The sequence below is a fragment of the Taeniopygia guttata genome, chromosome 4 (assembly GCF_048771995.1).
Source record: "Taeniopygia guttata chromosome 4, bTaeGut7.mat, whole genome shotgun sequence".
NCBI lineage: Eukaryota > Metazoa > Chordata > Aves > Passeriformes > Estrildidae > Taeniopygia > Taeniopygia guttata.
This window is the reverse complement of record NC_133028.1, coordinates 27,954,108-27,971,428: the sequence shown is the minus strand read 5'-3', so window position 1 is coordinate 27,971,428 and position 17,321 is coordinate 27,954,108. Positions and strand designations below refer to the sequence as shown.

Here is a 17,321-nt window from a genome sequence, read left to right as displayed (position 1 = left end):
AAATAATTATATCAAGAAATTAAAACATACAAAATCTTCAACCTCATTTCAGCCTTATTTCAGGCACTTCTTCACTCCTTTTCTTTTTTCCTTTTTCCTTTTTTCTCTCTTTCTCTTCTTCTCTTTTGAAACAAGAAAGTTGAAATATAAATCATAATATAGAACAAGACAAAATATCTCAATAATAAAATGCATAAAACTTATCAAAATCTATAACAATTCAAGAAAATTCAAAAGAAAGATATTCTAAATAGCATATATAAAAATGAACAAAGCATGATCATTAGAAACATTGTGACAGCATTTCAGAGTCTGCAAACAGCTGAAACATTTGTTTCCAGTGAAAACTCTTGGCATCCCTTCCCGGGCAGGGCTGGCAAGTTTCACCTCAAAACTGTGTCAGCTGTAACATTTGTAGGATCAAATTGATGGGTCAAAAATGACCTGCATATCATTCATTTTTGTGCAGAAACCTCTGAATTTTGCTGGCAAACTCATCTGTCCAAGTTAAAATCAGGGTCTGGCCAGGACCCAAACTTTAAACTGGAGAGATGTCCCTTAACATATTATGTAAAACAAAACTTACACTAACAATACATATATAATACTTAAAACATAACAACCTATTATAACATTTTCTTATAAAATAAACACTTGAAGTTCAAACCGATAAACTGTTCAAATGACACAAAGATTCATTTTTCTTGAAACTCTTTTGAAGGAAAAAGATGCCAATTGGAGAAATCGTAAGATTAACAATGGCAAGAGGTTGTCAGAATGTTTCAGGCACCTCTCTCTGAGATTTTCTGAAAAACATTTGAGAATGATGAAAAATAGAAATGCAATGATTCCACTCACAAGAGATATAAAAACGAATCAGGAAGTTCACCTAGAAAAATGCACAATACAGTTAAAATCCAAAATGAAACTTCAGAACTGGCATGTTACCTGGATAAGATTACATAAACAATAATAAAACATACGAGGATTCACTATGAAAAAACGAAGCACAAATCTTCACCTGATAACATGATAAAATTTCTTAACAATAACGTTTATAGAACACTTAAATAGTTAAAAATAAAGGATTTGAAAACAAATGCCTTTGTATCACTATACAAAGAAATAACAGACTATAAAATTGATTTTTAAACAATGAAATCAATCTCAGAAAACTCAAAATAAATTCTTTTACAACTCTTATATACTGATAAACTTATAATAAAACAGAAAATACTAAAACAAAACCAAGGATCCAATAAATCCAATAACTTCTCCTTAAATCAATGTTCATTATTATTTTGTGAACTGTTTCAGACAAAACCTTCTCATCCTTAAAGAAAAACAACTAAACTTTGCTGCTGAATAAACTTGACCTTTGAAAAACTTAAAATAATTTTTGAATTAAATAGTACTTAAACTCAATATATAACAATCTTAATAAAGAATCCCTAAATTATATTAACTTTACGAAATCCATATGTATCAAATTAACAATATATAAATCCATTATCAATTAAACCTTTATAAACTTAACTTCTTCAGGGCCCAAACCTAAAATAAACTTAAAGTGATATACTCTAATTAAATAATACTTAACTTAAACGCAAACCAACTATATAAAAATCAATTCTATCATTAATAAAACGTTAAAATACAACCTAACTTAAACCTTAATATAATAAATTACTAACATTTCATGCTATTTAATTCTCTATTTCAATTTTCATTATGATATCTCCTTTTCACAATGTGTTCCACAATTATTACTTATCATCACACCGGCTGGGCGTGTCTGCTCGATCAATTCTGTGACCTAACTGAAAAAATCTGGGGTTGGTGTTTAGAAACATTGGGGAGATTTGAAAAAGGCCTTGTGTTGGCTGGTTTTCAAAAAGCGACTGATGGAATTTTATTTCAGGGTGAAAATTGGGAGTCCCATTCCTCAGCATTGCTGCAGGATATTTGCTGCTTGTAAAAAATTATTTGCTGTGGCTGTTGTGATTTTTTTGTTTGCCGCGGCATGAGAGCACTGGGAGCATTTCTGGTGCAAACCCCGCTTCTGCCTGCGTTAGGATGGCTGCGCCCCTCTCTCTTGCTCTCCCTCCCTGCTCACACCCGCTGTCAGCCACTTCCGCGTTCGCTTTAACTCTCACAAACGCATGCGCAGCCTTGATTCACCCTCTGTTTGTGTCGCCATGGGAACAAGGGAAGGAACTCCCGCACCGAACGCGCCCGCCTGCACCGGCTCCGCGCGGCCGTCCCTCGGGAATGTCCCCCCCCATTCTCTCTGTCAGGCCTGGCGCTGCCTCGGTTTTCGCTCTGGGTCGGCCCGCGCCGTCCCCGAGCCGCTGCTGGAGCCTAGTGCGATTCGGCGCTCTGCTGACGTCATCGGCACGCGCCGCCGCGTTCCGCGCTGTGCAGCCCCGCGCCGCGTCCCGCCCGGCCCCGCGCCGCTCGGGTCTCCCCCCGCGGTCACCGCGCAGTCTGCGGACGGCTGGCTGGCGGCCACCGCCGCCCCCGACGCCGTCTGTGCCCGCGCCCGTGCGTTCGAAATGCAAGAGATCTCCGCTCCGACTTCCGGGTTTTGCTCTACCGTCTCGCGCATGCGCGCTGCCATCGCCGCAGCGACAGGAGAGTCCAGCTCTCCGTCCAGCCGCCGGCCTGGCCAGCGCCGCCGCTGCGAATTGGGAGCTATTCCCCGGCACCTGCCGGACGGTGCTTTCGCACTCTCACGGATTCCCGTCATGGAACGCATCACTGGGCGCTCCAGGCGTCTGACCGCCCCATCCGCGCTCCCGCCGCCTCCTGCGTCCGCTGGTTCCCACTGCCCCCCCCTCTCGCCTGCACCGCGGGCTGTTTTGAACTCCCCACCCGCGCAGCTGCGAGTTCTCTCCTCTCTCTCACTTTTCCCTCCGCTCTGCACTCACGTCTGCCCCTCCCCCCAGGAGCCGCCGGCGCCGCTGCCCCCCCACTGTGGGTTTGGACTCGGACAGTGGCCAGTCCCTTCCCCCACCGAGGGCTGCGTCTGTGCCTGGCTTGTCTCACTGTCTGGGGATTTTCTGCAGCTGAGGAGCTTAGAAATTGAGATTTGAGGAGTCTTGAGGAACAGTGTGAACCTGGAGACATAGGACATGATGGGACACCACCCCCCCTGATCCTCTTCGGGAGGCAATTTGCTTCCCCTGGTGAGGAAAATTGCCCGAAGCTGCTGGCTGGGCCATCTTCCTCCTTGTGCTCCCATAGGAGCCTTAGCTGTTCAGTCTAAAATGCCGCGTTGTGAAAATGACTCTTATTGTCCTTGCTGAAGGCAAAAGTTTTTGCGGCAGTCTTATCTCTCTTTTTTTTTTTTCTTTTTCCTGTGGCTCGGTAATACAGTTGCTTATTGATCCCTTACGAAAATTTAACTCAAACAAAAGATGTACATCTGTGTGCGGGTGAGTATACTGCACCCACAATAACAAAGCTTTCATCTCATTTGAGGCTATCTCTACCAGATGGGTAAAAGTCTTGCCCTGTAGGGCTGAAAAAATTTTTTGTCTGTCCTTGGGAGCATCCCTTCCCCATGTTCTTAATTTCAACCATTCTCACCAAAAGCTGAGTCACCACGAGGTCAGTCCGGAGATGGCACTGCTCATCGTCCAGCAGGTCACAGGCGAGAAATCCCAGGCGCGCTTCTGGTTTTCCTCCTCCTGGCTGTCCTCCAGACGAGCTGTCTTGGTGAAGGTCAGGTTCTTATCTTGAGCTTTCCTCTCCTCCCGGAATCTGCCGAGAGCATTTGTGCTCTGTTCCTCTTCCTTTCTTTATTTTTTTGTTTTTCTCTGCTGATGAAGGTTGGAGGTTGTTTGCTGTTTCTTCTTGTTCTTGCTGATGCCCGCCAAGGGACGCCAATTGTCGGAATCTGTGGGTGTTGGTGATTCCGAGATTGTAGAAAGTCTCTGCCTTTCTGCCCCGTTGCCAAAGAAGAAGCCATAGTTCGTCCGTGCTGGTTTCAAGGTTGTTTATTTTTGCTTATCTATAACAAGTTCTGCTGCCCTGCCGCAGGTCTGTCCTGCAGGGCAGTGTGTGGGGCTCTGCCCCTCAGTGGGATGGTACAAACATTATATACAAGAAATTACGTGTACTATATTTACAATAATGTGCCAATATCTATCATCTACGTTGAATAGTGTGTCCCTAGCCTAAACCAATAGAAAAATGCCAACATCACCAAGAACATGGAGGTAAGGAAGAAGAAGGAGGAAGAACAGGATCAGGCCCACTTTCCTCCATCTTAGAACTCCTGACCCCCCTGTACAAAGTAAAACCCCCCTGTACATGTGTTAAAACCCCCCTGTACAATACTAAAAAATTTTACCCTCTAATTTGTGACTACTTTTACTATACCATCTAACCCTCTGTGACTGCTTGTTCCACCTTTAAAGTTGGTAATTCATTCCATGGTTCAAACTCAAGATCACAGCTGTTTTCAGCTGCTTGCCAGGGTCTAAAATGCTTCTGACCAAGGCCTGGAACCTCTAAAAATGTCTGAGGGACATTTTGAGTTCCGACAGTCAGTATTTCTTTTTCAGAATCAGCAGAAGCCGTCTTCATCTTTTCTTCCTTTGCCTAAATTGGTCATATCTGCCCAAACCTTAACCTGCAGTGTGTCTCACAGTAAAATCTTCTTAATGTGGGTGGATTGTGGGAATATTTTTATGGCTAGATTCTCATTCTTGTTGAAATCAATGCTTTCGATTTGAAAATAAATTATATCCTGGTTATGACCCCATCCTTTTAGCTGCTCTCTCAAGTCTATTTTGGTTCTGTTTCATTTCAGGAGCTTACTGAATCTGAATGTTCTTAGACTCTGTGGAAATTTATCTGCAGTAAAAGTTACAAACTCCAGTGTCAGCATAATCCAAAGTCTAATATTTGCTTTTAGAGCAGGTATTCCTCATAGTCTAGTCTTGGCTGTAAATCAACATGTAAAGAGGCAGGTAGCATCCAATTATGACTTGAAAATGGGAAAGACTACTCTCGTACATAGATCAATCCACTCTACAGGGACTGAAGAACTATTAGATGACAGCTGGAGACTGTGCAAACATAAGAACCTGCCACTTTCATCTGCTGTGGTCTTCCTGCACTTTCAAACATAGAATAAGCCTGTAAATTGATAATATTGTGTGTGATATTTGAACTGAGAGTAATCTGGGTTGCACATATCTGGCTTTCATGTCCTCATGTAAATTTCAAATAATTTAAGTAAATTCACACTGATCTTCCTGTGGGATGTAGTGGCAGAGCAACACAGTACACATAGAGAATCAATTTAAACTTGCCATTGATCTCAAGATAACTTCAAATGCCAACTCAACACTGTAGGGTGAGACACGTCATACAGGTGGGCAGGACCAGGTAAAGCATGATTCTTTAGTGTTTTGTTGTTTTGAAGTTTTTATTATATATTTTAGGTATCTTTATTTATATTCCTGGATTCTGTCTTTCTTGAGATCCTCATCCTCCTTAATAAATTAGTTATGGCTTATTAATCATGGAATGGTTTGGGTTGGAAAGGACCTTAAAGACAATGTAGTTCCAAAGTTCTTGCCATGGTCTTCCACTAGACCAGGTTACTCAATGCCCCATCCAACATGGCTTTGAACCCTGTCAGGGATGGGGTATCCACAACACATCTGGACAACCTGTTCCATTGCCTCACCACCCCTACAGGTAACACCTTCCCTCCTTTTGCTGTTTGACTTTACTACATCTCTGGGTTCTTTGCAGTCAGCAGAAAGAGCAGATTCATAGATGCAACATATTTTTACAAAACACTTTGCAAGAAATTGGCACAGATCATTTTACCCTACAGTCTGATGGAAATAGAGACTTATTGTTCTTCCCTAAATGCCCATTGATTGAGGCTACATTATATATAAATCACTTTGCAATTGTCCCCTCATCTTATGCTTTCTTAGTTTTTATAGATCATACTTTTAGAACTCTACATTATTCATATATTTCTCAGATGGCAAAAATACATACTTATCTCAATCTCTCTCTTGACATTTCCAGTCTCCTTTGCAACTCTTGACTTTTTTCTCTGAATTTCCTTGAACTTGCTAACAATCTTGTGACAGCAATGCACCAAAGTAATTTCTGAGTTCACTGTTTTGTCTGTACAACTTTGAGGGGAAGGTTTATCAAGAATAAGCTATGCAAGGACATGCTTAAAATCCAGTGGGATGGGAGGTTTTTTAGCCGGTTTCCACGTTTTCCATACTGACCACATGGGACTTTGACCAGTCAGACTGAAGTCTATTTGAAGCAGTTAGAAAATGCCTGTATCTTAGTCATACTGGCTGGCCACCCACAAATCCTCAAAAAAATTCTTTAAACTTCATCCACCGTTTTTATTGTCTTGAGTCCAACAACTGGAATGATCTGGATATTAGTCACAGATGTCTGTGCTACTTTATATTGAGTGCGGGCATTGCCCAGATGTTGTGTGTACATGAGCTTTTTGGACTTCCAGAGTCCAGAGGGGGAGGGGGAGAAGACACACCAACACATATGCATATATAAAAGTTCACCTGTGAGTGAGCTCATCCTCCAGTGTTTTTTGATGATGGGCTTTGGAATGATTTAGGGAGGCATTTATATTTAGGTATATTTAACTTTTTGTGGGCATGCAGACAAATATTTGCTATAGCTCTACTTCACCTTTCACATACTATAGTATATTAAACCACAAAACCACATTGGCATAGTTAAAGGGTGGATATTTAACATTATGCTCTTCTTGGAATAGATGTGTTTGAGGAGGAATGGGGGGTGGTTTTGTGTATGTTTTTTTTGGTTTGTATGTTTTGGGTTATTTCCTTGCGATTGTGCATGCCTTATAGAAACTTTGTTTCAACATTAAAATCTTATCATTTGTGACACTGCAACTCAGGGGTTCAATTACACTGGACAAAATTACAAAATATCGTCCTAATTTTATGGTAGCTCTGAAGATGGCAATGCATCAAGAGATTTTCTCATTCAACATAAGAACTTAATGCAAAGAATATTAAAACATGCCATTCTGTGTTTATTTGCAAAAAGATTTGATGTGAATATTGTTCATATTGAATTTTTATGAATACTTTGGAAAAAATTCAAATTCAATACCAGTAATCTACATTACAGCTACAACTAATTAGTTAATACTAATTGGTACCAATCTTAATATGTATTTATAGTTGACTCAGAGGTTGCTTCATTAAAGAAACAAGCATAGAAGAAAATATTTCCTCATTAGGTTGTTGTTGCTTTAAAATTTGTCTCTTTGGCTCCTGCTTCTTGAGTTGTGTCGTTGCCTTACAGGGAAATCCATGAGAGACTAAATACTTATATTTAGTAAAAGAAACCTTATTAACCTGCAATGTTTTCTGTAAAACTCTTGCATTCACCTCAGGAACAAACAATGCTAGCAACAGCTCACTTAGTTTTACTTTTGCATTCTTTGCAACTTCCATTATTGTGATACCTTATGTAATTTCATCTGCTGTCTTCTGGCACTCTCACTCTCATCAAATAATTTTCTTTGTCAGACTCTCCAGACCCTTAAAGTACATCAGCATCTTGATACCATCCAAGCGTTCTCTTAGAATGAGTCACAGACTCCTGCTGATCTCATCAAAACTAATTCTTTTGCCAGGAAATTCATTAATCAATAAACTCAAATTCAGGAGGCAGAGATAGGGAAATTTATACTGTACTCTATGCTGATTTGCTGTATATATTGGGTTTGTGTAATAAAAAACCTAGTAATGGAGGTAAGTTTCTATTTACCTGGACGTACCTTAAATCTGGGATTAATTTGTCAGTCCATGTACTTTTATATTTCCACTAATAACTATTCTAAAACCCTGAGTGGTTCAGGAACACAGTGCTTGCTGAAAATTTCAGTTAAATCATTAAAATATGTAAAACTTCTCTAAAATATCTTCAGTGTTGTAAAACTTAATGGAGACAAGTTTCCTTTGAAATTACTGTATCAGAACTGAATCATTGCTAATAGCATAGGAAGCTAAAGGCTTATTGTTCTTACCTCTCTAAAAGCTCCAGTAATACAACAAACTATGAAGCTAGACATGACACTGAATACTGTGCTGTCACAGATCTCTCTCCATCCTATCTTCCAAACTGCAAGCAGTACCTTCATCCCTAACATGAATTGCATTCCTAACCTTGTATTTTGAACAATATTAAAGGCTTTGTGCAAATGTCTTGAAAGTACATTTTAAGAGAGGACACAGACAAACTATGTGTTAATGTGCATAATATATATTACTCTTCCATTGTTCATTTGTATTTTTTTGATGAAGCACCTTTTAAAAAATCTATAATTTCATTCTACTGAATGTTAACCAGTCACATCAACTGCATCATGTGACAAACTGGCATATGATTACCAGAACAATTCATAAGAACAATTCATAACCTCTTTGCCAATATATGATTTATGTCACAGAATCATTCTACATCAGACCTTATTTTGCCATGCACAAGAAAACTATTGATAAGGATATTTATGAATTAAGAGTGCTAAAGAATGACCTTTACTAGCAGCTAGTAGAGGCTATGTATTAGTGTGTGGTGGTTGTGCTTCTGTTTAGAAACCTCATGTTCCTCTGTACAGTCCCTATTTATATACCTTCTTATGCATTAACAGTAATTTCTTCAGTAAACCAAAGCTAAGCTATGCTACACCAAACTAGGCCTTGACTTACAGCATGATTCATAGCAGGGGAATCTAAGTGTGTTATTGGATATGATCCAATACAGCTCAACATGCTCCATGGCATCTCTGGAGTTTGTTGGGTAGCTACAGGACCCAGTATTTAGCATGTGTGAGTACTGCACCCTGTGTACCCATATGCGTTTTGGAGCTTAAAATAAATCCACAATTGAAAAGGATGGCTGGATTGGATGGGTGAAAATTATGGTGAGGTGAAGTATGTCTGGTATCTCTTGCTGCTGATTATGATCTGACATGTTTAGACTTTGCTTGTCCTCTCTTTCTCCAACCTAAATTTGAAGACTAAAATAACTGGTAAAAAATAGCGATTAGAAGAAACTATAATGTCAAATTCAACTGATAGAGGATTGACCCTGTGCCCTATCCTCTACAATGTACTTCATAAATCTCTGGAGAGCCTACAGAAAGCAAATCTTTTCTCCCTACCCCCTCATCATTAATTAAGGGATAATTCATCATCAAATCCAGAAAATTTGAGAAGCTTCCTTATTGTCCCAAAGTGTTCCCTTGTTCTGTTTAGTCTTTGTACTGACTCAACTTCTCACTTTTAGTCAGGAGGCAAAAGTCAAGTCACTGATGGAGAATGAAGATCTCTGTCTATTCTGGATCACATGGCCTGGGTATGCACGTTGGACAGAAAGTAGAAAACCCACATGGGATCCTTTAACAGCCTTTCAGACAAGTAGGAGACCTTAAGGGTTTCTCTGAACTGGGTAAATGAAGTAAATTGTGAAGTATTTAATTAACAAACTTATTCCATGACAAAGCAGAGACTAAACCTGAATTACAAATATTGGTACCTGGAAAAAAAAAAAAAAAGGGGGCAGAGGGAAAGAGAGCTCAAGGTGAAAAAGAAGCCTTCAGGATTGAAGATCTGACCCCAAAAATTATCTTGCGAAGGATGGTATTGGGAGATCATTTAGTTATGTATATCAGAATTAATTTCCTAATCTTCCTGAAGTTTCCTATTCTGAATAGGCTTTAAATGTGCTGATTGCAATTTGAACTATGCTGGAATGGGAAAATATTATTGCAATGTGAGCAAAATCTCATGAACTGAGAAACTGGACCTGAAAACTGAGCTTGTAACTCAGTTGTTCTCAAGATTTTTCATCTTGCAGACCAGCTCATTTTTCTAGTTCTCTCAAACCCCATGTGATACATGATTGCTTCCATCTGTTTGTGAGGTTAAATTTCTGAACTACAAGTGTGGAAGGAGAAATTCAGTTATGCATGCTGCTAGCTGGATAGGGCTGCTTAAAAGAGAAAAATGTTTTGGCAAAACTTTTCTCGAGTTGTATTCACTGTAAATCTCTTACTATATTAATTTATAACTGTGACATAACTAAATTACAGTATAAAGCTACATCCCTCTTTCTATGTTTTAATAATATCTGTCATGTCCTCAGAAATGCCAATGTAATTACACCTTTCTGAGCAGAGTTACCTAGGCATCACAGTCCTTTGTGACAGCTGCTCTGACTCATGAGGGTTTCTCTCTTACTAAGGAATGTAACTTAAAGTCCTGAGATTCACAAGTGTTAAGAGTTTTGTTACTTGGGATGCTTCTCAAAAATATTCCTGTTACATATTTGGCAATTTTCTCTGAATTACCTAACCTAAAAATATAACCCCACATTTATTACTATTATAGGAGTTGAGATTTGATTATAAAATTTGAATCAGTCACAAAAAGTAAATGAAAAGCATTATATATAGGTAGTATTTAGCTATAAGAATGTTAGTGAGCTGCTGAAATATTTCAAGTTGTACTTTGGTTTGAGAAGAACTTGTTTTGCATCCCTACAGTTCCTTTTCAGAAGGAACTTGTTTTCCTATACATTCTTAAGTACTTTTTATAGTTGATCTCCATTAGGAACCCTGCTTCAGTAAGAGAACGCTGTGCCAGACTTGGCCATAACAATTTGCGGACCTTCCTTTTAGTCCTTTGGTATTAGGATTTTCTTCCCTTGTTCCCTGAAGTTCATCTGCAAGGCATGTGAATGTGGGAAGTATACCCAAGAAGGTAGTACTGACTAAAGTGAACAGGTCTTTATCTTCAGCTTTTCAGGTTGATAAAATGCACAGTTTACTCTGTTTTAATCATAAGGGCCACTATGTACCAGGAACACCTTCTCTCCAAAATGAGAAGTTTTGTGAGAAGGCTAGTTCTTTCTGACTGCAAGATGGGGAAAAAAAAATTTAAAAATCACTTTGATCTTTAGAAATCATACCTAATTGGCTTTGTGGGTTACCCAGATATGCAGAACAGCATATTTCAGTGTTTCCATTTGTGCTCTGCTTTGAATCCTTAGATAAGCACAATAACTTTGTGCTAGCTCTGTTAAGTTCTTAACTTTTGCTTTTTGGTGTCTTCTAGGAAATTTAGAAAATCAGCACAGAGTCAGTACTTACTATCTTGCATTGTAAGAAAAGAATAATCATGTCTTCTTACCACACAGAGGAAACCAAGTAACTGAGAATTTACCATAATATCTTCTTTAAAACTTAGCTGTCACATAATAGAAAAGGTGAGTTCACTGAAAATAGGATGTCTATGAGCCTAGCCAAGGCAACTAAAGCATTGATCTTGGTTAGACAGACAAGTGTTCATATCTACTATAAAAATACTGTCCATTTCTAATGCAAAATTTGATATATTAAAGACAAGAGAAATTACAAGAAAAGCTTTGTGGAAATCAGTGGATATGAAAGTGATAGACCTTATCTTGACATATGTCAAGATGACATATTTGTATGTCTCTGTTACTAAACATACAAATAGAGGAAATAACTTGAAATGAAAACTCCATGTAAAAGAATACAATACACATACTTGACATATTTATCACTTTGAACACCTACAAGCTTTGTTTGAGAATTTTCTGTGATGTCTGGGAAGCATTCCAGATGCCTGCCTCTCTCTCAGAAAAGCTGGTTTTAATCTCTCCTTTCCCTAGTATGTAAACTAATCTTACAAATATAGTGTGGTATAAAGGGTATGGAAGCTGGACTCATATTAAACATTGATAATTTTGTATTTTTCTTCTTTGACTTATCCAATGACAAAATAAGGTTATCAAAATTCTTCTCTTGTTTATGTATATCTCTTTTATCTTCTGTTACCTTTAAATATCAGTTAGTCATGGGAGGTAGAATAAAACAGTTCCTGTTTTTTTTACTTTGAATATGTCATCTGCTGAATCTTCAGGTCTGGTTCCAACCTGTTTTAGGTGTGAAAAACTGCTGGAGTCCTCAGATCTTAATAGAGCAGATACTCTTTTTTTTACTTCCTTTCATTTTTACTTCTCTTCTTTTTGAAGATAGATAGATGGTATCTTTTTCCCTTATATGTAAGTACTCTTTGATATTCCCCACAAATATTTTCTGTGTAAGTTTGCCACTCTTTGTCAGGTATCTTTTCATTACCACCTTCTTTCAAGTGACTTGAAAAATATACTTTTTTTAATTTTTTACCCTCTTTATAACCGGATGCAGTTTCCTTGTTCCTTTGACATTTATAAAAATCTAATTAGTAAATCAGGTAATGATTTTTAAAGAACAGTTTTACTAGTAATGCTTAGTTGCACTGTATGTTGATGTTAATTTTAGATTGTTTTACCAGCATAAACTTTTGCTCCAAAACCAAATTCCACAGTTATCTAATTAGTTCAGTGGGAAGGTTCCTTGAAACTTTAAAATTTGTTTATATAGAAACTCTAATTGGAGTTGCTTTTATAAATTATGGAACATTTATCTAGAGTTTCCTTTACTCTCACTCTTATAATGAGAAAAAAAAAATACACATAATGCTATTATTTACTCTGGTATGTTTTGTTTCTTTTGTCCCTTGTAATTTGAGAGTGCTTCTCTCTGAGGAAAAAATCATTGTTACTCAAGTATTGCACACCCTCAAAGACTACTGTTGTGCTTATCATGGTTTTGATCAAGTTAAACATGTGGTCTTGAAAAAAGATGTGAAAACAGTCTTTATCATTGTCAGTTTTGCCACTTTAGAAGGATGAGCAGCTGGGAAGTTCTGAACAATCATGGTAGTCAGACTAAGTAGGGAATGTGAGAGAGAGGGAAAAATGTCTTGCTAAGCTAAATTTGGAGAAATGTTCTCTATTTTAGAATATCATGCAAGAACCAAATATTGCCAATGAAAATATCAAAAAATGGAAAGAGGAAGAATGCATCAGCAAGGGATGAATAGAATATTCATTCTGCAAAAAGGGAAGTGGAAACTCTTCAAGATGAAAGCTGTATGTGATCTTGTTTTCTACTCAGAATCAGCAATGCAGTTGTAGTGAAAAAATATCATAGTGGCAATTATAATGAATTCAATAAAATCTTTCTTACTAATCTTTAAATAAAGATTAGCACACCACTCTAATGTTTAATCAAGATCAAAAAGGCTAAGCTCCCATCTGCCCATAAAACCAATAAAACCAACCAAAATTTCCCTTGAGAAGGATTGTTGCATAACTCCCTTACTGAAGTTTATTCTTTTACTAGATTCCTAATATATCTACATTAGCAGTCTAATACAAATCCAAAGCATTTTTTTGAGGCAAATCTCCTAGTCATTCCTATTTACTATGTTTTAATAGCAGGATCTAGGAGCATGTTGGTGAAAGTAAACTGCATCACATGGAGCACACCAAATACATCCAGCCTAGGGCACCCCACTAGTTAAAGAAACACGGCCTCTAACAGGCATATAATGTAGATCTCACTTCCTTAGCTGTTTCCCTCTACAGGTTTACTTTCATTGGACACTACTCACCAATGCAGACATGAGTACTATGGCCCAAGACCAGACTAAGTAGACCACAAGATCATGTAGACACTGGTACAGCAAGTGTTGCATGAAAGGCTCTGTGAATAACTGAGTCTTGGCTTACAAGCTATTTTGAATAAAATGGAAGAAGTCTTGCCAGGACATAAAATTTTAAAGGAACAGAATCAAAGCATGTCACTCTAGTTTTTTTCATGGTATTAGATGTTAGAAACAACTAATAAGGAAGCTTTAAAAAATAAAACTATTGGAGTGAAAAAAACTCCCATTCTAGAAGTGTGGATGAAAATTGTGGTCTTTGAGCTCTTTTTTCCTTTTTTTTTTTTTTTTTTTTTCCTGATTGTCTCAATGCAATTTGGTTGCTTAGTCTTCTTTGTTTTTCAAAACTAAGTTGTTTAGGCCCAGCTCTTTCCTCAAACTCCTTTCTCTTTGAGGCCAGTTTCTCAGATTAGTGAGATATGTTCAGAGTTGCAGACATCTGTCTTGTCTAAATTTTGAGTGGTTGCTGCCAGTTTAGGAGTACTTGTCTTGGAGAGTAGAAGGAGGGTAAAAGCTACTGAGAGTATCCTGTGAAAGCTCAAAGACTTTTAGGCACTGAACAACTAAGTGTAAGAGACAATACCATAAGAAATCTCCTTTAATTATCGCTGCTATTCATGGAGAGTGAAATACTGAACTAGCTAAATGGTTTGCAGAAATGTTAAATTTAACTCTTAGTCATCAGCAGTTACACATCAGATATTTCATTTCATGGAGACATTACTTGCATTTCATTTTCCTTATATGTTCTGTGGTCAGATTAATGTAGAAGCCACCAAATCCTCTGTTTTTAATTTAAATGTTGAAGGGTTTTGAGTTTTGTTGGGTTTTGTTGAGCTAAAAAGGAAAAAGTAAGAAATATATAGCTCAGCATAAGCTGAGATGTATAGAATGTGGTTACACTGGTACATAACATATGGTTGTTATCTCCCAACCCAATTGGTGCTTGTGTTGCAGATATGTCTTTGTTCAGATTTATAAAAGAAATGAGCACATGCCCTTATCCCCTAACTAAATTAAGTTACTACACTCACCGAATACAGTCCTATCCCATTCCTGGATGGAAACCACCATTGAAAAACTTGCTGCTGCTATTGATGCCCTCTTATTCTCATCACTGCATCCCTCTAATTACCATTGCAATTTTAATACTTGCTGGAAATATGGAAAAAAGAGGGAGAAGGAAGAAAGGCCACATGGTTTTCTCCCAGCATTATCTAGCTCTCTGTGGATCAGGTCTCTCCCACCATAAAGAAGAGATTGCAGGAAGTCTTCCCCTGGAAAGCATAATGAATTTCCTGGGGGGGATGAACAATTTTACTTCCCCTGCAGAAAGAGGCATGAGGGGTTACCTTCACTATGCATCTGCACAGAGTCAAGCCATCTCACTCAAGAGAGAGCAACCAGCAGACTTCTCAGCACCAGCCCAGATGCTGGAGTGACCAAACACATTCCTGCCACTGTAACCTCATCCACTGCTCATTACACAGTGTGCACATTTGCCTAGTAAAATAAAGAACTCTTCTCTGAGTTCCAGAAGACCCAAGCTTTACTGTATTCTCTTTTCAGAAAGATCAATTAGGAAAAAAAGTTTGCTCATAAAAATGTTGTGTGTTCTCGATTTTTGATAAGTTAGGAAGCAGAGAAAATAGACACTCCATTAAAATGCTAACAAATATTGTAAATTTCAGCTTTTACTTCTGTCTCTCCAAGATGGAAATAGAAACAGGCATAAGATTGTCAGAAATGTTGGGTTTTCTTGAATTTGAATTGGATATTCTGTACAACAAAAGTCATAAGAAAACATGATGTAAGAATGATGGTACTGTACAGCAAAGTCAGGCCAAATATTCTGTGTCTTACAGTGGCAAAGAGCAGATTCCTGGTAGTGGCGAGTCATGAAAGACTGCAAGACCCCCTCACCTGGAGGATTTTCCTGCTAATTCTTGTCTTCAGTCCCCCACTTTCCTCAAAAGTTTAGACAAGAAACTCAAGCCAGTGTTTGTATCTTTGTTTAATAGCCCTTGATATATCTGTGTACAGATGGAGGAAAGGTCATTCTCACTTTGCTACCTTAGCTAATATGAACCACAAATTGGAACTCTCCTTAACTCATCAGAATTCTGAATAAAATACATTAAGATTAAAGACCAGCATGCAATTGCAAATATACTTTTGTTCAAACATTTGAGTTATGTTTAAATGCATACCTTTGCACCCTGGAGGCTTTTAACATCTGTGATATTATTGAAGTATTTATAATATTTTAGTATATTGGTAAAATATACTAATAAACAATGTTAGTTACATATTAGGTACTTAATACATTAAGATTATGAAATTTTTAATAATTTTGCATCGGTAATATTAGTAAAATGTTATGCTGTGGAGTTTTCTCCCACTAAGTTTCATTTATCTTTATGGTTACTATCTGCACTGTTAGAATGTCTAAAGACAAACTTTCTTCTCATGACCATGCAAAGTGCTTTAAGTCAGTACAGCTAAGGTTAATCATACTAAATAAAATGATACCAGGAAGGAATTTGTCTGAAGTAAGTCAATAATTCCCTATTGTTTGGCAAGTCTGAATTTATTTTCAGTAACTGGTGGTTTCTATAAGAAAACAGTGATAATTATATTTGTCTCCCAAGTATTTTCTCAGGAAACACAAACGGTCTTTCTTGGTTTGTTTTAAGAACAAACACATTACCATTTTAAGTATTTTCTTATTGACTCTGAAGATGAAACAGGTTAGTAGTGGAATGAAAATTGATAAAGAAAGGGTAAATTTTTAGGGTATTTTGCAAAAGAGAAAATAAAGGCAGAGTTTGCACAAACTTTACAGATTTTGTAGAGATGTTAATCAGAGTGTGCATATCCAAATAGAAAAAATAGAGCCCTGTGTTTCTCCAGCACTTTGTTTCACCAACTAAAAATTTATATGTTATTACAATGAGAAAGAATGATGAGCTCCAAGGGGTTATTGAATGTTCTTATGCATCCAGCCACAAAATGAAGGTTAGGAAATTGATCAACAGCTTTTATATTCTTATATATTCTTTATTCTGTATATTATTTTATATTCTTATATTTTAGATAGGTGGTCCAATATAAAATAATTGATAGTAAATACAAATACAGAGATACCACAAAATCAGTATCAGTAGAGGGAGAGAGAAAATAACCTCAAGTTCCTCCAGGGGAGGTTTAGATTGAATATTAGGGAAAATTTCTTGCCTGAAAGGTTTGTCAGACAATGGAACTGGCTACTCAGGGAAGTGGTCAACATTCCTGGAACAGTTCAAAAGGTACATGGATGTGGCACTTGGGGATATGGTTTAGTGAGGAAACACAGTTGTGCTGGATTAATGATAGAAATTGATGATATTAAAGGACTTTTTCAGCCTTAATGATTCTAAAGTTCTAGGTCTGAAAATTCTCAAGTTGTGCTGAGCATAACACAGCCATTGAGAGACTGGCATTCCACAGGTCCAAAAGCAATTGGAAATGATGAATCCAAACATCTCGCTCAAGTCTGGAACAACACGACCCAATCCTCAACTACTTTAAATTGAAGTATCTCCCCTGAGTTTAGGGAACTATTTAGATCCTATCACAAGAACATTAACAGCAATAAAATGTGATTCTTCAAGTAAATATACTTTAACATCCTTCCAGGAGCATTCATAT

At 37.7% G+C, this 17,321-nt stretch overlaps 1 protein-coding gene and 1 long non-coding RNA gene across 2 annotated transcripts in view; one reads left to right on the top strand and one right to left on the bottom strand.

Annotated features, from left to right (window-relative positions):
* Positions 1 to 17,321, bottom strand: part of LOC115494805 (uncharacterized) — a 62,645-nt gene that overhangs the window by 39,976 nt on the left and 5,348 nt on the right. The gene's annotated exons all lie outside the window — the stretch shown is intronic.
* Positions 1,543 to 4,560, top strand: LOC140683934 (uncharacterized). The gene is made up of 2 exons (XM_072928205.1): positions 1,543 to 3,726; positions 3,834 to 4,560. The coding sequence occupies exon 1, from the start codon at positions 2,163 to 2,165 to the stop codon at positions 3,093 to 3,095; it is 933 nt and encodes a 310-aa protein (XP_072784306.1). The 5' UTR covers positions 1,543 to 2,162; the 3' UTR covers positions 3,096 to 3,726; positions 3,834 to 4,560.

What these genes read in the sequence shown, in the direction of transcription:
- LOC140683934 (XM_072928205.1), top strand. Translation starts at nt 2,163, where the DNA reads ATGCGCAGCCTTGATTCACCCTCTGTTTGTGTCGCCATGGGAACAAGG.